At 33.9% G+C, this 20,403-nt stretch overlaps 3 protein-coding genes and 1 long non-coding RNA gene across 5 annotated transcripts; 1 reads left to right on the top strand and 3 right to left on the bottom strand.

Moving 5' to 3' along the window:
• Window positions 1-12: 12 nt before the first annotated feature.
• On the bottom strand, window positions 13-1,370 carry baf (barrier to autointegration factor). Its single transcript, XM_028176677.2, has 2 exons — window positions 1,101-1,370; window positions 13-264 (listed from the first exon to the last, which is right to left on the bottom strand). Exons 1-2 carry the CDS (start codon window positions 1,224-1,226, stop codon window positions 118-120), a joined length of 273 nt encoding a protein of 90 aa, XP_028032478.1. The 5' UTR covers window positions 1,227-1,370; the 3' UTR covers window positions 13-117.
• Window positions 1,371-4,465: 3,095 nt separating this feature from the next.
• On the top strand, window positions 4,466-9,914 carry RnrL (Ribonucleoside diphosphate reductase large subunit). Of its 2 annotated transcripts, none has more exons than XM_089731683.1 (5): window positions 4,466-4,715; window positions 5,648-5,736; window positions 6,675-6,852; window positions 6,932-7,131; window positions 7,848-9,914. In XM_089731683.1, the coding sequence occupies exons 1-5, from the start codon at window positions 4,676-4,678 to the stop codon at window positions 9,735-9,737; spliced, it is 2,397 nt and encodes a 798-aa protein (XP_089587809.1). In that variant the 5' UTR covers window positions 4,466-4,675; the 3' UTR covers window positions 9,738-9,914. The 2 variants fall into 2 exon arrangements, with proteins under 2 accessions (XP_089587809.1, XP_089587810.1); XM_089731684.1 differs by lacking the exon at window positions 4,466-4,715 and adding an exon at window positions 5,178-5,310 and having other exon boundaries at window positions 7,848-9,779.
• Window positions 9,786-20,033, bottom strand: LOC114244843 (uncharacterized). The gene is made up of 5 exons (XM_028176758.2): window positions 19,608-20,033; window positions 18,061-18,207; window positions 15,489-15,585; window positions 15,088-15,286; window positions 9,786-10,956 (listed from the first exon to the last, which is right to left on the bottom strand). Exons 1-5 carry the CDS (start codon window positions 19,886-19,888, stop codon window positions 10,880-10,882), a joined length of 801 nt encoding a protein of 266 aa, XP_028032559.2. The 5' UTR covers window positions 19,889-20,033; the 3' UTR covers window positions 9,786-10,879.
• Window positions 13,892-15,081, bottom strand: LOC149501809 (uncharacterized). Its single transcript, XR_016323952.1, has 2 exons — window positions 14,836-15,081; window positions 13,892-14,606 (listed from the first exon to the last, which is right to left on the bottom strand). It is a non-coding gene; the product is annotated as an uncharacterized LOC149501809 (long non-coding RNA).
• Window positions 20,034-20,403: the final 370 nt, after the last annotated feature.

The raw sequence follows: 20,403 nt of genomic DNA, 5'->3' as shown, positions 1-20,403 counted from the left end.
TAATACAAATAATTATTGTAGAACATATATTTTACTTATGTAGTCTTAAAATTACATTATGTACATTATTTCAAACAATGCAATAATAAAATATAATAAATGTTATATGGATAAAAATTACAAAAACTCATCACACCAATCCTTCAAACACTGATAACAATCTGCTGACTGTTTAGAGTTTGCACTGCAGGCGTCCTTCATCCATTCTTGAAATAACTCTTTATCTTTCTTTAGTACCAAAAATTGACCCAAGACGACATAGGCCTGAAAATGGTAAGTGTTATTTTATGATACATAATATAGTAAATGAGAAAAATAAAAAGGGAACAAATTATATTATAAACTAGCTGACCCGGCAGAATTCGTAGTGCCTCAATCGATGAATAAAATACATTCTTATTTTTATTTAATTCCGAGCATTTTCATATTTATCTACCTTTTAAACCTTCTCTGGACTTCCACAAATACTCCAAGACCAAAATTAGCCAAATCAGTCTAGCTGTTCTCGAGTTTTAGCGAGACTAACGAACAGCAATTCATTTATATATATATATAGATTTTGGTATTAAAACTGTTATCTTGCTAGTAATTTTAATGAAAATTGCATCCAAAATCTGAAGACTATGTAAGAATGAATTAATCTTTGCATTTTCACGAAACTAATACATTTCACATTAGGGTAACTAACACTAGTTTAATGCAGAAACATTACTGCTTTGTAGTTGTTCTTGATTTATCTTTTTTTAACACCTAGGTATACATGTCATTGGTCATCTTGGAGGGCAAGGAAGCTAAGCAACATTTTTTTTAAAGATTTTATTCCATAATTGATTACTGCTTAATAACAATATTCTTTATACGATTTCTATCACAATTAATCTATGCAGGATTTAATTTATCTCTTAATGAAATAGTACTGAAATTTATTCTCAAGTTTAAAACACCTGCTTAAAGATATTGCAATAAACAGTTTTCCGAGCAGTATATATATGTAAAGATCAATTTTCAATTTGATAAGATAATTTTAAAACATTTAGGATCACTTGAGCATTGATGAAACATACAAAAGCTGCACTTTTGAGATAAAATTATACTGTAACCTTATCGAAGCCCCCGGTTTCAAGTCGTTTTCCTAAAACTTCACCCACGCCCGCCAATTCTGTTACTGGTTTCTCACCCATTGGCTCAGCAACAAAGTTTCTATGTTTTTGTGATGTACTCGACATTTTCGTAAAAAACTTTGTATAATGTACTTATTGAAAGAAACAAATTTTATATTTGTCTATCTTTACGAAGTTTATTAGTTTTTTTGTGTATTTTGTTGTCATAAACTTAATGTGTACCCTGTGTACCTATGTTTATGTATTATCTATGCTTTGTTATTTATTTTATTTCACCATTGGACAGGCAACGGGAACCTAGGCTTTTGTAATAAGGGTTAAAATATGAAATTGCCTTTTTGTTGTAATAGGTACTTCGAATTAACAAAGAGCCTTCATGGTTTGAGATTTTTGAGTAAAACCGTTGGAATTTCTATTTAACCGTCCAACAAAAACTTTTTACAAATGGTATGGTACCTATGAGGTTCTTCTTTTAAAAAAAGTGCAAGATTCGGTTAAAGACTTTCAGTTGTTTTTTTTATTCAGCTTAGACAAGAAAGATGGATACTTCGAAAATTCGAATGATTTTTTAATAAGAGTTCCGACGCGGAACTAACGCTGCCGAAACAGCTCGCAATGTCAATGTTGCGCTTGGAGAGATGACTGTGATATGAATTAAAATAGTATGTAAGATAATATTGTTGTTTTATTTGCATTCAACCATTATAATTTTATGAAACATTACGTTCATATTAAAATCAATTCTCAAATATATTAAGTGTATAATCTATGATCAATACACCAGAATATTAATGACAGAAATGTTTTTAAAAACAAACGCTTATTAATGGCCAGTGTGTATTATTTTGTGCAAGTAGGTTACGTTAGCTCTTCAACAGACTGCTAATGGACGGACCGTGCGATTTTGGTTTAATCGCTTTTAAGATGGAAATTTTGATTTGAAGAACGAACCACGTAGAAGACCGTCCACACGTGTGAATAATAATGAATTGAAAGAGATACATAGTGGAAGCCGATCCGAGCCAAACTACCCAGGAATTAGCGGCATGGTTTAACGTTAGTTACCTTAACAACAATATTGACTCATTTGCGTCAAATCAATAAAATAAAAAAATTCCTATGAAAAATGGGTGCCGCATGATTTGACTGATTTGCAGAAAGAAAGGCATGTTGAAACTTGTGTTGCCTTGTTGAATCGATACAGAAATGAAGGAATATTGGATCGAATTGTGGCATGTGATGAAAAGTGGATTCTATATTCTACTCTAATTCCTAAATACTCATATAATAATATCATTATCGTCATCATCATATTCAGCCCACATTCGTGCACTACAGGACATAGTCCCTATGACATGAATATAATAGTTTTAAACTACTTATAGGTTGAAGCCTTATTACCTAGATGTGGTAACCGCTTTTTTGTTGCCAGAACCTGTTTGTTTAAATACATAGATGGAAAAGTCAATCTATTATTACATGTAAGCTACAATGTAATGTTAAATTTAAAAAAAAAAGTTCTCGTAATTAGAGAGTATTGATTGAATATTAAATTTTCTTATGAGATAGTACTCAAACGAAGTTAGACGGATGCAGGGTGGCGCATTTAACTCGGAGCGCATCTCGCTTTGCTATGATGTCACACGGGTTGTCATCCTTAACGACTATCTGAAATCCACGGGTATGGCAACGACATGAAAGGAAAGTTTTAAGTCCTTCAAAAAAAAAAATATTGCTTAGATGGGTGGTCCATCTCACAGCCCACCAGGTGGTAAGTGGTTACCGGAGTCCATAGACATCAACAACGTAAATGCTGCCACTCACCATGAAATATGAGTTTTAAGTCTCAATTCTTCAGTACAACGGCGGACGCATCCTTCAAACCGAAACGAATTACTGCTTCATGGCCGATATAGGCAGGGTCATGGTACATACCTACTCGTGCGCATTCACAAGGTGCCCTATCACATAACTATGCATCTTTTAATTTTTGTGAGTTTGCTTTTTATTTCTTATTGTTATTCCTCCACTGTGGAAGTCAATTATGAACACTTCTTATATACATACACACTTACGTATTTCATTACAAAAATTCGTACCTGTTTGCGGGATTCACAGTTGCAGCGTTTAATACGAATGCATCGGGAATCATATCACACTTCAAGAACCAAGAACTCCAAGACTAATGGCTTTATACCTTTTGTATCAGATGTACGAAAGGAACAAATAAAGCAAAAGATAATTTCGACTCGTGCGGATTTTCAATTGTAGAACGCTAGAACTCGAGGAATGAAGTTGTATAAATTGTTTTTGTTAGAACTGAACTTCTTACTATTTGTAACCATCATAAGTCAGTATATACATCCGAAGATTATTTTTATTACTTTATTAAATGTTAGTTTTATAGTCATTTAATTTAACGTTTCTTCAAGTTTAAATGTGTTATAAAGGTGGTTTCTTAACTGTTTGGTATTTGTGAAAGTACGCAAATGTGAGGAAATAAAACAAAACCGCCGGATGTAGTTTCTCGGGTTCTTCCAAAAGTCTGGTTATCATTTTTCATGAAATTGAATATACAAAAGATTAAGAGAGAGAGAGAGAGTATTCTTTATTGTACACCAAAAAACAAATAAACAGTGCGATACATTAAAAACAAAACATTCCCGATCCTGCCGACAGAATGGAAAGCAGTCGACGTCGCCCAAAACACGTCATCTCGGATCCACCCGATCCACTAACGGTGCTTTTAGGTAATTCAAGCACCGGTCACCGTTCTCGTCGAACCCGTCGCTTGCGACGAAGGGCTCGACGAGTAAATTAACTCTCAGACACAGCCCACTGAGTTTCTCGCCGGATCTTCTCAGTGGGTCGCGTTTCCGATCCGGTGGTAGATTCTGCGAAGCACGACTCTTGCTAGGGTTCGTGTTAGCAACGTCATCAGGTTTGAGCCCCGTGAGCTCACCTACAAAAGTTAGGGTTACGCTGACATAGCCTCTCAAGGCTCTCAGCTTAGGTAGGAGAAAAATAAAAACAAAAAAGTACAATTGGCGGTCTTATCGCTAAGAGCGATCTTTTCCAGACAACCATCAGATGGACAAGAATCATTTGGAAACGAACTACGCGCGGTGTACCATTCCAGTGAAATACATATACATATATGTACACATACATATACACCTACATATCTCCGTAAATATACATACAATTAATACAAAGTATTATAATATAATAATAATTATTAAAAATAAAAAATAAATAAAAATTAAATAATTATATTTAAAAAAAATTAAGCTGTATGGTACGATACTTTCGCCTTTCCAGTAGAAAAATAAAAGTAGCGGTTCTACTGCGGTGTTTCCCGCCTATTTCAAGTTTAACGTCAGAGTCAGTTGTTCCTCACTTGTTGCTGACGATATTTTGAGAGAGTAAAGAACAGTAATAGTTTTAATTTAATGAGTGTGTTATCAAAATCAAGATACATTTCAAGTTTATAAGTTTGTCTAGATTAAATAGCATTTTTTTTTGTTTTCCGTCGACAATTGTAAAATACTAAAATGGTTGGTAAAATGAATAAATTGTACGTTTTAAAGAGAGGTAAGAATACATATATTACTAGACCCTGCCTTACCGCCGTTCCGCTTATAATATAAATTACAATGTGATCCAAAGGAATTAAAATGGAACTCCTTAATAACGGCCGACTCTGTAAAATGATGTGATGTTGAAACTTTGCACAACACTCAAAGCAACTCCGTTGATCGTAGGGGCGTGTAATCGATGTAAGAACTTCAATTACCAGCACTGACTGACGAACTTATTAAAACATTGTTCAGATCTGAATATGGCGTGCATTTCTTAAGTGTGACACTGGATGATAAGTAGATTTAAGAATGCAATCTGCCAAAAGTAAAAAAAAAATTTAGACTCACGGCGTAGGTAGAACCATCTTGCTAATTTCTACTGTGAAGCAAACATTTACTTACCTTTATTTGAAGAAATCAAATTGTTCTGAGTGCTAAGAAGGTGTGATGAAGGTGAAAATGAAGCTTAAAGAAAGTGTTGGGTTATTGAGCATTACCAAGATCCATGAAATATAATAACCACCTGCCTCCAGATGGATATGCTTTGTGGGATAGATGGTTATTATTGGTAATAGAAGACCCCATCACTGTCTTTATGTAATTTATAGGTTTGGATATTTACATTTTATATAATTATTTATGTTGATGACAAGCCTGCAGGCTTAAATGTTTGCTTGAGACATGAGATCTTAGTCAAAGTTATATATTATAAGGACTATCCCACCTTAAAAGCTGGAAGATGTGACGGTTTTACTGCAGAAATAGACAGGGTGATACTACTACCGCTGTATTCTCTGTATACCATCAGTAATTAATCAATTAATTTTTAAAGCATAATGGTAGTCTTTCATTAATTTTGTTTTTGTTAATGAGTGCTAAGTAAAACATATTTTCTTAAAAAAATTGACACTTGTAGGTGAACATAATATTTTATGCTCATTTTAGGCGGAAGAATGGAGGAGGTGCATATAGACAAGATAACATCAAGAATAAAAAAACTATGTTATGGATTAAATATGGATTTTGTTGATCCGGTATGTTTAACAAGAAGACTTAACTAATCTTACTTAAATTTCTTTTCAACCACAATAACTCCAAATTTACAAAAATATGTTCTGAGGCTCAAATGGACACAACTATGAGGCCCGTCTTACTACTAATATAAAGACATCATAAACATAAACCAGCCTTACCTTTCAAACCCGCATATAGCATAGCAAATGGTAGGGTAGTGGTAACTACCGGTGCACACCCAGGGAACACACAACTATCTTTCTTCCAAATCTTAATGCTGCTGTTTCTGAACTCTAAGATGCCAAGTTCCAAGTATACCTCCATACAAATATCTCCCCATAAAATAACTACCCATTACTTTACATCTCTTTTTCAATGCACTGTACCTCTATTTTGGAAATTTATACACTTTAATTCTTCAATTACTTCAAATGTGGACTGATTTAATCATTATCATTCACTATTTACAATAGCATGTGGCAAATGGGAATTTATTTCAGTTGATTTCTGTCTGCTTCTCAGATATTTTGCTGTAGAACTGTAGAACCTCTTGGTGGTTGATTCTAACCTTGGATATATAAGTAATATAAGATTTGGTTTCTAAGAATGCTGATGACAATGAACTGATCATCTGTTTTCATCTCTGTCCTGCAAATCTCAGTCTGTTCTGTCTAATGATTGGGCAACATGTTTGTAGATGTTTAGTAACCATTAGATCTCTCATTGTCTCATGTTAGTTTATTTGTAGCAACAACTCACACTTAACACCATAATCAAGGCAGTCAAAGCCTTTAAATAAATGATCAATGCAACAGAACATTTCATAGTATTAAAAATGCAATATTAATCAATAATAAAAAAAATAACAAAAGCTGATTTTTCCTGTTACACACTTTTACTAGCTTCATTTGTATCTCACAAAATTTGTCCATTCCAAGTGTTTGTTTCATTTGAATAGGTGTGTATAACACTAAAAGTTATCAATGGAATCTACTCGGGAGTGACAACTGTGGAACTGGATAATCTTGCTGCAGAGACAGCTGCTACAATGACTACCGATCATCCAGATTATGCTGTTCTTGCAGCCAGGCTTGCAATATCAAACTTACATAAAGAAACAAAAAAACACTTTTCAGGTAAGACTATAGTTATATAATTACATGAATGAAAAGAAGTATTTAGTACCAAATTATTAATTATTATTTTTTGTTTCAGATGTTATGAAAGATTTGTTTGACATTGTTAATCCACACACTAAGAAGAGGGCACCAATGATATCTGAATTTCATTATAATATAGTTATGAACCATAAAGAAAGATTAGATTCTGCTATTGTGTATGACAGAGACTTCAAATATAATTATTTTGGGTTTAAAACTTTAGAGCGCTCATATTTATTGAAAATAAACAATAAGGTAATGTAACAATAAATTTGTAGATTGTGTCCATGGAAATCTATTTTAGTGATTTTTGATCAAAATACTGTTTTGACTGTTCACCGTGAGGTATGAGGTCAAATTCTTAATAACACTGAAAAAACTGGCATAGCAGAGCTAGCCTTTTATCATGTAGTTATAAAGACAAACTTAATTATGATGCATCTATCCTTATTTTATGAAAATTCACTAGTGTTAAGTCGGGTTTCTATTATAATGTAACATCTATCCCACTCTTCAAACTGTGACACATTTTGTGTTTTTTATGCTTTCCTTTCTTAATCATCCTACTTTGCATTGTTAGCCAGGGTGAAGGCATATTTTTTTCAGTAGCTTTCATCTAGAAATAAAATAATCGCATGAGATATTATTTCAACATTAATGTGAGAAAAGTCAGTTGTAAAGTAATTAAAGCAATATGATATAATGTAATATGTAATGCAATTAAATAAATGTTAATTTAAAACTATTTTTCCCAAAAATTTAAACAAGTTATATGTTACACTGTCTGTTTATCCAATACAGCAGTACTTCGCATCTACTACTAATGTCCCACTACTTCCCCAATATGCTTCTGTGGTAGTAATAATATAATAATTATATTTTAGGGCCAAGTTACTAATTATACTATTTATCCTGATTCTCATTTGGAATATTGGTATTTGAAAAGTTACTCAAAATTTACTAATTGGCAGGTTGCTGAACGACCTCAACATATGCTGATGCGAGTGTCAATTGGAATTCATGGTGAAGATATTGATGCAGCCATAAATACATACAACTTACTTTCTGAGAAATATTTCACTCATGCCAGCCCAACCTTATTCTCAGCTGCAACTCCACGCCCCCAACTATCATCATGTTTTCTAGTGGCAATGAAAGATGACAGCATTGAAGGAATTTACGATACCTTAAAGCAGTGTGCTTTGATATCTAAATCTGCAGGTGGAATTGGTGTCCATGTCCACTGTATAAGGGCTAAAGGTACTTATATAGCAGGAACAAATGGTGTATCAAATGGTCTTGTACCAATGTTACGAGTTTACAATAATACAGCTAGATATGTTGATCAAGGAGGTAATAAGCGCCCTGGAGCTTTTGCAGTCTATTTGGAACCGTGGCATGCCGATATATTTGAATTCTTAGATTTAAAGAAAAACACTGGAAAAGAAGAAGTACGTGCCAGGGAACTTTTTTATGCATTGTGGATACCTGATCTTTTCATGAAAAGAGTTGAAAATGATGGCGTATGGACCCTTATGTGTCCTCATGATTGCCCAGGGTTAGCTGACTGTTGGGGAAAAGAATTTGAATCCTTATATGAAACATATGAAAAAGAAAATAGATTTGTAAAACAAGTAAGGGCACAAGTTCTTTGGAAAGCAATAATAGAAGCTCAAGTAGAGACTGGTACTCCATACATGTTATTTAAAGATTCATGTAATAGAAAAAGTAATCAGAAAAATTTAGGTACCATAAAATGTAGTAACCTGTGCACTGAAATAGTTGAATATACATCTGATGATGAAGTGGCAGTATGCAACTTAGCCTCTATAGCGCTAAATATGTTTGTTGATGATAACAAAACATATAACTTTAAGAAATTAAAAGAAGTTACTAAAACTATAACAGAAAATTTGAATAAAATCATTGATGTAAATTATTACCCTGTTCCGGAAGCAAAAAAATCTAATCTTAGACATAGACCTATTGGAATAGGTGTTCAAGGTCTTGCTGATGCTTTTATTTTAATGCGTTTACCTTACGAAAGTCCAGAAGCTATTAAATTAAATCAACAAATATTTGAAACTATTTACTATGGAGCACTAGAGGCAAGTTGTGAACTAGCAGAAAAGTATGGAGTGTATGAAACATACGAAGGATGCCCTGCAAGTCGAGGCATATTACAGTACGAAATGTGGAATAAAAATCCAACAGATTTATGGGACTGGACTGCTTTAAAAAAAAACATTGCCAAGCATGGTCTTCGTAATTCTCTTTTGGTAGCCCCAATGCCCACTGCCTCAACAGCTCAGATTTTAGGAAATAATGAATCTTTTGAGCCCTTCACTTCTAATATTTATCAAAGACGTGTTTTATCTGGAGAATTTCAAGTTGTAAATCATCATTTACTTCGTGATTTGACAGAAGCAGATTTATGGGATGAGGAAATGAAAAATCTCATTATACACAATAATGGATCTATACAAAATGTCGAAAGTATACCTACAGAAATAAGGGACTTATATAAGACAGTTTGGGAAATTTCAGTCAAAACAACAATACAAATGGCTGCTGATCGTGGAGCTTTTATTGATCAAAGTCAATCTTTTAATATACATGTTGCTGAACCGAACTACGGAAAATTAACTTCTATTCATTTCTATTCATGGAAAATGGGTTTAAAAACAGGGATGTATTATTTGCGAACAAAACCGGCAGCCAATGCCATACAATTTACTGTGGATAAATCCAAAGTTAAAACTAAAATGAATAATAGTAAATCTGAAATAGATGAGGCAAACATGGCAGCAATAACTTGTTCGTTACGGAATAAAGATGAATGTTTAAGTTGTGGATCGTAAATTATAGAGGTTTCAAAATAAACAATTCAATGAAAATCACAACATGCATTTTAAATAATCATATATAATTTAATCATTAAATATCATGTACTTATTAAAACAAATCTACAATTATTATATATTTTCATTAGATACTTAAATTGAAATACACAAGTAAATAAATAATGCAAAACTAAACACATTTTTCATTTATTTGTTTAAATGTATGTCTGTGTTGTGTTATAATAGTTTCGTAGAGTATCTAATTGGTAGAAAATGGGCTTTTATTATTTGAGCAGATGAGCCGACCATCTCCCCACTCAAATTCCGTAAGCGTTTATAGGGGAACATATAGACTACATTGGTTGAACATATTCTTATTCTTATGAATTTTATGTTTATTATTGAAGTTTTTTTATGAACATAAGTGTAGACTTTCCACCACGAAAAAGTGCTTAAGAAATATGGGGTCTAGAATTTGCTAGTGAGTCATAAAATACAATGCTTACAATGTAACCGAACTTCCTGAGCGACCGACTACTCTTTCATAAAATCGAGACACTAAACTTTAAGGTCTCGATTTAGTCACTAAAAGAAGAAAGAAGGAAGCCTTTTCTTTGCAATGGAACACCATAAGGTTGTAATAATATTTGTGGCGTGAACAATGGAGCATAGATATTTTAACTCCGTCAGTATGGGGTTTCGCTCACGCAGCCCGCACACACATAGACACCTTCCAATCCCTACAATCTCGTGTTTACAGGTTAGCCGTCCGTCGGTTGGATCCAACAGATCCAATAACCCTTGTATTAGACGCATTTAGCTCTAATACTAGGAGCAGGCTTAGGGACCCCGGTAACCGTACCCGTCGGGCTCCGCAGAGTTCGACGTGCAAGAAAAAAAAGCATTGGTAGGTCGCTTATGGAACAAAAGCTGACGGCAATCTCTTTGTTAAAAAATCTAGGTAACAGATGTCTGTCTTTTACCTTGTCCACTGAAAGATCGTTGCTAAACGGATTGATATCGCGATTGACGGCAAAGAGTAATTTAGTAATTCATGTGGGTAATCGGAAATAAGCCCTACCGATTATTAAAAAAGAATTTGATATTTTAAAAAACAATTCAAGAAATGAAATTGTTACATATTTTACGTCGTAGATGAGTTAACTAATTCGGTAACTTCTTAAAATAGGATATATGACATCTACAGCTTCACTAATTTCCGTTCTTGATTTTCCACCTGAAAAAAATAGGTACATAATATTGTTGTATATCTTTACATTAGTAATATAAAAGTTCGATTTATACAAGGAATTTCGAACTGTTCCCGAAGATAGTCGTCGTGGCCTAAAGGATAAGACGTCCGGTGCATTCGTATCAAGCGATGCAACGGTCTTCGAATCCCGCAGGCGGGTACCAATTTTTCTAATGAAATACGTAGTTAACGAACATTCATGATTGACTTCCACGGTAAAGGAATAATATCGTGTAATAAAAATCAAACCCGCAAAATTATAATTTGTGTAATTATTGGTGGTAGGGCCTCTTGTGACCGTACGGGTAGGTACCACCACCCCGCCTATTTCTGCTATGAAGCAGTAATGCGTTTCGGTTTGAAGGTTGGGGCAGCCGTTGTAACTATAATTGAGACCTTAGAACTTATATCTCAAGGTGGGTGGCGCATTTACGTTGTAGATGTCTATGGACTCCAGTAACAACTTCACACCGGGTGGGCTGTGAGCTCGTCCACCCATCTAAGCAATAAAAATAAAATAAAAAATATTCATTCGTAAATTTAAATATTAATTTAAATTTACGATAATATTAATATTTGTAATAAGTTTGTAAATACTATATTTGTGTAGTGTGTTTAAGCAGTTAAACGCCATTATTTAAAATGTTTTTTTTATTGCCACCGTAAGCAGAGAAACATACGGCCCGGTGGTAAGTGGTTACCGTCGCTCGTGGAAGTCAACAATACCAGAGGGTAAGCCGCTGCCTACCGATGAATTCATTTTCTGAAACCTCGTTTGAACAAGAACATTTCATAGTATTCGGGAAATACCGTAGGGGGAAGTTCATTCCAAAGTCGGATGATACGTGGCAAAAAAGATCTTTGCAAACGCACTACGAATGAACGCAGTAATTCTATGTACTATGGATGAACTATGCTTTTTATGGTACGCGGTCCGTTGATATAAAAGTGATGAAAGGTTCATCTCAAAAAATTCTTCTGATCTCTTTCCATGGAACATACTGTACAAAATATAGAGAGAATCTCCCTCCGTAGGCCCAGAGGTTCCAAGCGATCCGTCAGAACAGGATTATCAATACGCCAAACATATTCGAATCGAATGGCCCTTCTTTAGTATGAAGTCTAATCGAAGGACTAATCTCACTTTTAGCGAGCATAACATTATTCGTTTTAATTTTTACTGATATTTCTCTACTTAATACTCTTCGGAAAACATGAACAAAGACCGACGAAAACTTTTTTTTTTTATTTTTTTATTGCTTAGATGGGTGGACGAGCTCACAGCCCACCTGATATTAAGTGGTTACTGGAGCCCATAGACATCCACAACGTAAATGCGCCACCCACCTTGAGATACAAGTTCTAAGGTCTCAAGTATAGTAACGACGGCTGCCCCACCCTTCAAACCGAAACGCATTACTGCTTCACGGCAGAAATAGGCAGGGTGGTGGTACCCACCCGCGCGGACTCACAAGAGGTCCTACCACTAGTAATTACGCAAATTATAATTTTGCGGGTTTCATTTTTATTACACGATGTTATTCCTTCACCGTGGAAGTCAATCGTGAACATTTGTTGAGTACGTATTTCATTTTAAAAATTGGTACCCGCCTGCGGGATTCGAACACCGGTGCATCGCTCAACACGAATGCACCGGACGTCTTATCCGTTAGGCCACGACGACTACAACTCTAAACTAAACTCTTTTGGTATCTACGAAAAATAGGAAAGCCCGACTAGAGTCGCAAAATTTAGACTGGTCCAACATGCTGTGGAGTTACGAGCACTAATTTCATTAATTTTAATAAAATTTAATTACCATCTGAGAGATCAACTAGTATATCAATCAATATTCTCCATTTTGTAAATTAAAAATTTTAAATGATGGTACTAAATTCCCACTGTCAAAAAAGGAGGTGGTAGTGTAGTGGTTTGGCGATGTTGTTCACGGTCTGGAGTTGGACCGCTAGTTCGAACTGAAGGAAATATGAATCAGTTCATTTATACCAAATAGTAGGTATTAAAGACTCAAATGTCAGGATGCAATAAGTCCGTTGAGCCCGTGAGCTCACCTACCTGGAATGCGAAGCTGGAATAGCTTCATAGGCTATCAGCGATTAGGTAGGGGAAAAGACAACAAACACCATAAGCTAGCTGTATGGTATTTTCAGCAAGATAATGATCCTAAATACAAGTTCAATTTCATAGTGATTTTTTAAAACGGGAAAATTTAAAGATTTTAACGTAGCCAAATTGAATTTGCCACTAGGGGCGCTGTTCCAACTTCATGCAAGTTTGATTTAACTTTTACCCGATGGAGAAGTTAAAAAACTCGCAAACAGAGATTTCGATCCTTACCTATACATCTCTGGGACTAGTTGGATCGCAAAATAAGAATTAAACTTAACTCTAACAATGACACAAATGTGAGTGGCATAAAATTCCGATGGATAGAACTCAAATGTAATATTTTGTAGAGCATTACTTCAATGTAATCCAATGAAGTAGGTATAAGTTATTTATTTGTTTCTAATTGACCGAATTAATGTTTGTCAAAATGATTTTGAGGGCTATTGTACCTATATCAACAAATAATTATAATTTAGAGTATTTATACAGAAATAATAATATACAAATAATAACGTAAAGTCTACGAATAAATAATATGTCAGGAAGTCTAACTCGGAACAAATTTCACAAAAAAAAAGTGGCCCCACTTGAAACTAAAACGACGTAGGAATAAAAAAACAATCACAAACGAGGTTAGAAATAGACATTATTTGTGATTGGTTTGAATTCAAAACGAAAGCAGGGATTGGTTCATGTGCTTGCTGCAATGTCAGGTATGACAGCAGTCATAGCAGCGTAGACGATATTATGTAATAAGTGGACCGGACAAAGTTAATAATAAAACAATATAATTGTATAATGTATATATTTTTTTGTAATAAGCTCTATGTCCCTCGAAATATAATTAATTTAGTAAGTTTTTGCCTAGAAAACATTAAAAAATAATATTTTTTCGCAATGTAGGGAAGACGGCAGCGGCTTGGTTCTGCCCCTGGCATTGCTGACGTCCATGAGCGACGGTGACCACTCACCATCAGGTGGGCCGTATGCTCGTCTGCCTAGAAAGGCAATAAAAAAAAAAGACATGGTCATTATTTGTCTGGTGACTGTTTTTTAGTAAGCGTAGAATATCTTCATTGTCAATTATTTTAGAAAAACACTGTGTAGATATTACTGACAGATTTTCCGTTGTCATGTATTTCATTATCTGTCTTATTAGTGTTTCTGTGCGTGTGCATATTTTATACAACACCACAGATGGGTACGAGAGTCCACCGAAATCTTTCAAATTAATCAGATTGTGAAAATACAAATTTTGATTAGCAGGTAGCAATGATAAGCATTCTGGACAGTTGATTTTTGCTTGCAGTTTTCGGCTGATAAAGCCGGCTATATAGCCTACAATTTGCTCCACTGTTTCTGGCAATTGAAGGCTAGCGTCCAGCATCTTTGATAGCATGAATAGAGCATACTCTGCTGGTTTTCACAGGCATCCAGTCATATTCTTGTCCTTCCAACTTAACTGCAGCTATCCACTTTTTTGCCGAATTGCATCGGCAGGAAAACTAAAAGAAAAAAAATATGCAAAGTCCATTATCGTTATAAAATTATCAAAATAAATATACCTATTTTATAATAAAAAATATTTTATCGATGTACTTTTTAATATTTCACCAAGAAGAAAACAAATACAATCAAAAATTTACTGACTTCATGTTGCATAGTGTTAACCATCTCGGTTTGATAACATATTTGCAAATCATTAAATATAATTATAATTTTGTTACTACTTACTAGTTAAAAGTGATCCCTGGACATTTTAGCCTTGTATGGCTCCTGCACCACTTCACAGCACACGCTGGCATGAATATTAACAACACAATAATAAATCGAAATAAGAATGGTCACGGTGGACACGACCTTTAAGCCCCGCCTGCTTGCTTTTGTTGGGTCGTTTTTAGAGCGCAGTTACATTTCCTGACTTATTATTTATTCGTAGCGTAAAGTATTAAACATTGTGCATAAGTATATTAAACATATGATTACCTGTAATTACCATTTTTCCGTTAACAAAAATAAGCAAGACAACTCTCGGTCTCACCATTCTGTAAACAAGTCCTGGGAATAATTCTGGTTCATAACTGGAGAATTGACCATGTGCCTGCTGTAACGCTTCTAATTTTATTGGAAATCTAAGGTCAGCAGTAGCAATAAAATTTTGTATTTTGAAATTCAAAAATTTTGCCTGTAACATAATATAAGGGCAGTAATTTACTATGTGATATAGATGAATCATTTTAGATTGACTACACGCTAACGTGTCAACAAAAATTTTAATCATCTTTAAAATTTCATTACCTACATTTTATTTAAGTTGTAATGTGTAGCAAGCAAGTAATGATTTCTATTGGGTTTAGTTGGGTTGGGTTATTGTACGTAAAACTTACTGGGAATCCGAGTTTTTGTATAATCCTTGCAATTTTTCTTGCAGCTACATATGAATCATGTTCATTTCTTGTCCCAGTACAAACTATTTTCCCAGATCTATGAAATAAAATAAAAAATCGTATTAAAACTGCTTGCTTATTTTTGTCACAAAGCAATAATGTTTCAGTTTAGGGGTAGCTATTTTTGAAATGCAATTTTAACGTTGATCCAAGTCTCAAGATGGCCGGTATGACGTTACGACGTCATGAGCATGATGTTTTCTTAAAGAAATCCATTGAAATCGTAGTGGTACTTCAAACAATTAGAGCGGTTAAACGCAGTTTTCTATAGCAGTTCACCCACGCTATGGACCATATGGCATTGCACCATTTTCTCCAAGTCCTCAGAAAACGTTCTATTATCTGTCTGTTTATAGATTTAGGACAGCAGAAAATAAAATTTATGTTATGTTATACATTTAATGTTCGTTCAACAAGGCACATTTGACGACAGAAATAAACAAATTTTCCTGCAACCAAGCATATTTTATGATAGCAGTAAATAAATTTTCCTGCAACAAGGCACATTTATGACAGCAGTAAATAGGTTTACTACTCAACTGTTTGTCGCTAGGGGCGCTATACCAACTCCATATAAATTTGAATTAACTTTTACGCGATTGAGAAGTTAAAAAAATCCCACTAAGCACACAGGAGTCTCATCATTTCGTTTCTATTGTTTTAGTTATGTAATATTATTTTTATTGTACGTCTCTTACCTAAATACATTATCTAGGAAAATTAATATAGCATTTAGCAATAGTAAAATTTCTATACCTATGTCATAAAGTAACAAAGCATCGGTACAGTTATATCCTGATAAGATTCTTATGAAGTTAAGCCGAACAAACTTAAATAGCATTTCCAAATGATTCGTCGCGTCGTCTGTAGTTGTTAATGCAGTTTTTACTTTACTTTAAACATGGACATTTGCTAAATATTTAAACGTAGTAGGCAACGGCTTGGTACTGCATCTGATATTGTTGACGTCCCTATGCTTCGGTGACAACTTACCATCTGGGTAGGCTAGTCTGCCTACAAGGGCAAAAATCATTTTTAATTTTTTTGTTTAGTATAATTTTAAATTCATTGCAATTTAATCGTTTTAGTAAGCGGCACGTAAATTGGCAAGGTTTTGGTGTAGTGGGGGTAATGTCGCGCATAGTGCACATTGCAACAAAAAAATGGTCACTTATATTATTTAATTATTAAATAATATAAGTGACCATTATTATTTAATTTTATTTTATTAAATTTTTTATTTGCCTTAATTTATTTTTAAGCCTGCGTGTTTAGAAGAAATTTAAAGAAAAGAGAGGAATTCGTGAAGTGTATTAGATGTTATAAATAAAATACAATTAAAAGTTAAGAAGTTTACTTAAAAAAATATACTTAATATTAAAAATTATGTGCCGCCGTCGTCACTATCATTTTCTAACAGTGCTACCCCTTGGATTAAATTTATGGTAGCACCTGAGCTGGTGGAAGGAGTTGGCTCCTCATCGTCGACATAACGAAGAGTCGCTGTCGTCACTGGCGTAAATAATAAAACGCTCAGTGACTGAATCAACTATATGGTCATTGGTATTTGGTCCTGGCATTGCAAACAAATTTATCCCTCCCCAGTGTCATGTCAAATCTTATTTAAAGGCGAATTTGCATTACGAAATTAGTGGCATGAAATTAATTTCGTGACATTAGTTTTACCAATAGTTTCACGTGTAATTTAATACTTTCGTAATGCATGCATTAATTTCATGCATGCAAATTAGTTTCGTGACCTGCGCGATTTTTTGGAGAAATTAGTGTCATGCAACTAATTTCATAGTGTAGACGCGACGTGAAACTAATGTCGCGAAAGGGCCTGCGCTGTGCGGACGTGTTTATTGTTAGTTCGGACGCGCTTCAAGCGTTGAAAATGGCAAACCAATGATGGAGTACAGAAAAAAATATAGATCTTATTAATGAATATCAGCGACAAGGGTGTCTCTGGGACCCGAAACACCTACAGTAAAAAAATCAAAATTATCTTCACTCATTCGAAAATAGTTTTTATAACTCTCAGGATCTTCATCTGCTAATTCAGAGACTAACTAGTGTATTTCTTTAGCTACATTGAATATAGCAAATTATAGCTTTGATGCTGAAGGCGCCATGGCTACTGCGATACTGTGGATTTCACGACACTATTTTTTTAACGAAATTACTTTCGCATATATCGAAACTACTTTCGTGAAACTGAGCTCAACATGCATGACACTAATTTCGTAATATAAACTCCGCATAAGTGACTATGTCGTATGAAAATCGAAGTCGAGTTTTCATAATGGAACGGGATAAATAAAATAACATTATTTCATTCATACACATTACTGAAATGGACTTTTTTATTTTTCATAAATATTTTTACTTCAATTAATATTGATTTTTTTTATGTTTCATTCAGCCCAATCATAAATCAGGTAAAATTACAATCTATATTCATTTATAATAAAAGCAAACAATAAAGGTGCAAACGTGCATTAAAACAAACCTGAATACTAAGGCGGTAGCTCGAGGATCTAATATTTTCATGACAACACCTTGAAATCTTGCAGGATTATATTCAGAGTATCTCGTTCTGCAGTAAATATCTAATAGTTTTAGTTCACATCCTAAACTGACTGTGGCAACACAATTTCTGGAAAAATGTTTTACTTAATTTTAATATTTATCACATTCCATTTCAGGTGAGAGGATTTTAGAAGGTAAAGAACGAAATGGTAGTTCAGCTGGCTAGTCATTTGTAATCACGAATAATATCTTATTAGTCTTATTATCTCAGTATTAGCCATTAAGAGATTATTACAAAAGGATGAGAATCATTAGCCTAAACATGAGCCTCTCCTAAAGTTTGACATAATGACTGGTCCTGTGTGGTCCGTGTCCATAGGTTTATGTGATATTAAATACTTTAAAAAGGTCATCAGTCCACCTTAAGCTATTTGCAATTTTCTACTTATTAAATTGATGGATCATTTGAAGATTTCAAGAGAAATTTTTATAACTCTAATCTTCAAATTTAATGAAAAACCTTTATCGGCTTATACACCATTCAATAATAAAAGTGGCTGCAATACATACATTTGTAATTTTATAATTTCCATGGGTGTCTAAGGTGACTAAGGGATATCTCATAGAATAGGCAGCAGTGTACTCAGAGTATTATAATGCTGTATTTACTGGTGGTAGGGTATATTATATGTTTGCCTATAATCAATCCACGTACTGTTTTATGTTCCAGTTTGAAGTGTCGATCAGCTGTTGTAAAATACAATTGGGACTTTGACCTCTCAAGGTAGGTGATGTGGCATTCACATTATCATATATTTTTAGCTCAAGTATATATTTTACACCAGGTGGGTCATAAACTTGTACCTGCAATAATATACAAAAAATATGTTTTCTATAGTTATTATAGCTAAACTTATTTTATTCACTAACTTAAGTATCCCACTAATTCCTAATCTGATTAGCTAATCATATGCTTACTACTGTAACAGCTTCAGGTAAGCAAATAAAGTAAATCTGTTTTCCAATTCAATGTACAACATAAATAAATTTAAATCCTAAAGGTATAAGGCAAAGAATAGGATTGTTGTTTTCAATTGTATAAAATTTTTTGATAAGGGAAAGATCGTGCTTGGCTCAGAGACATTGGTCAAGAAACTTAGTGGGTTCATGTTATGTTTCACTTTGAAGTTTTCCATGAGTATGGTGATCTGTTTTTTGGCTACTATTAGAACTGGAGTAACCAACAGGACCAAGTGGATAAACAGAGCTCTGTCTTTTTGTGCACATCTCATCACATTAATGTCATTGCAACTGATATGGGACTCACTTCATTACCCTTGGCTAAAGGGAATTTGGCATGGCCAAAGGTGTCGAGAGTTGTTGAAGAGCAAGAAGTTACTATCACACTAGATTCTACCTGACTAGTTCAAGCAGGCGAAGCTGCACAGAATAACTAATGAAGATATAAAATAGGAATATATCTCAGATCTGTGTTTATAATATTTGCTGCTAAATCAAATCACTTACTGTAGCTTGATACTGCTTTTTGCTTGAGTGGATGCACTTGGCATAGGTGTTAAAGCAGTCATAGAATTGTGTGGATTAAGTGGCTGAGGTGTGAATGAACTATTAGTAGGAGTTAATGCAACATCCCCATTAACAAATTGTGAACTTAAGTTTGTTCCTGAAACTCCTGCATCGTCTTTACTACAATTTTGAGCTTTGATTGGTGTTTTTGGTGTTGAATACATTTCACTGATAGAACCTTCATGTTCTTTTTCAACCCTATTTTCTTGAGAGACTTCCATTTTATTCAATGTTTATAGTCGCATTTCAATTCATGAATAACAACGTAGATCAGATCATGTAATACAATACATACAATGCACTTGCACCATATTTACAAATTTTACAAAAATTTAGTAGTAGTTTTATTTTTCCAAATGGATAGGTAACGGTATCATACCATACAGCCTAATCTTATATATATATATATATATATATATATATATATTTTTTATGAAATGTGATACTATGAAATAATAAAATGAAGTTGATTAATATGACATGGCATGAAATGAAATGAGATGAGATGATATGGGATGAAATATAATCTCAGTGAAATGGTGGTCATTTACTGAGATTTTTTCAGTGAACTTTTTGGAGGATCCCGAGAACTTACGTCCAGCAGTTTTGTTTCATTTTCCCACATTTGTGCACTTTCACAGATATTAAACAGTTAGTAAACCACCACTATTACACATTTAAACCTTTATTTTATTTCATATAATTTCATCCCAGTTGATTGTCTCAAATTATCATC

Source organism: Bombyx mandarina, chromosome 12 (assembly GCF_030267445.1).
Source record: "Bombyx mandarina strain Sakado chromosome 12, ASM3026744v2".
In the NCBI taxonomy this organism is placed as follows: domain Eukaryota; kingdom Metazoa; phylum Arthropoda; class Insecta; order Lepidoptera; family Bombycidae; genus Bombyx; species Bombyx mandarina.
This window is presented reverse-complemented; position numbering and strand designations above follow the sequence as displayed.

Coding starts and splice junctions, on each gene's coding strand:
- baf (XM_028176677.2), bottom strand. CDS start 1,226: ATGTCGAGTACATCACAAAAACATAGAAACTTTGTTGCTGAGCCAATG. Junction 265..1,100: donor AAACCGGGGGCTTCGATAAG/GTTACAGTATAA, acceptor TACCATTTTCAG/GCCTATGTCGTCTTGGGTCA.
- LOC114244843 (XM_028176758.2), bottom strand. CDS start 19,888: ATGGAAGTCTCTCAAGAAAATAGGGTTGAAAAAGAACATGAAGGTTCT. Junction 18,208..19,607: donor AAAAGCAGTATCAAGCTACA/GTAAGTGATTTG, acceptor ACATTTTTCCAG/AAATTGTGTTGCCACAGTCA. Junction 15,586..18,060: donor GCTACCGCCTTAGTATTCAG/GTTTGTTTTAAT, acceptor TTTATTTCATAG/ATCTGGGAAAATAGTTTGTA.
- RnrL (XM_089731683.1), top strand. CDS start 4,676: ATGGTTGGTAAAATGAATAAATTGTACGTTTTAAAGAGAG. Junction 5,737..6,674: donor ATATGGATTTTGTTGATCCG/GTATGTTTAACA, acceptor TCATTTGAATAG/GTGTGTATAACACTAAAAGT. Junction 6,853..6,931: donor AACAAAAAAACACTTTTCAG/GTAAGACTATAG, acceptor TTTTTGTTTCAG/ATGTTATGAAAGATTTGTTT.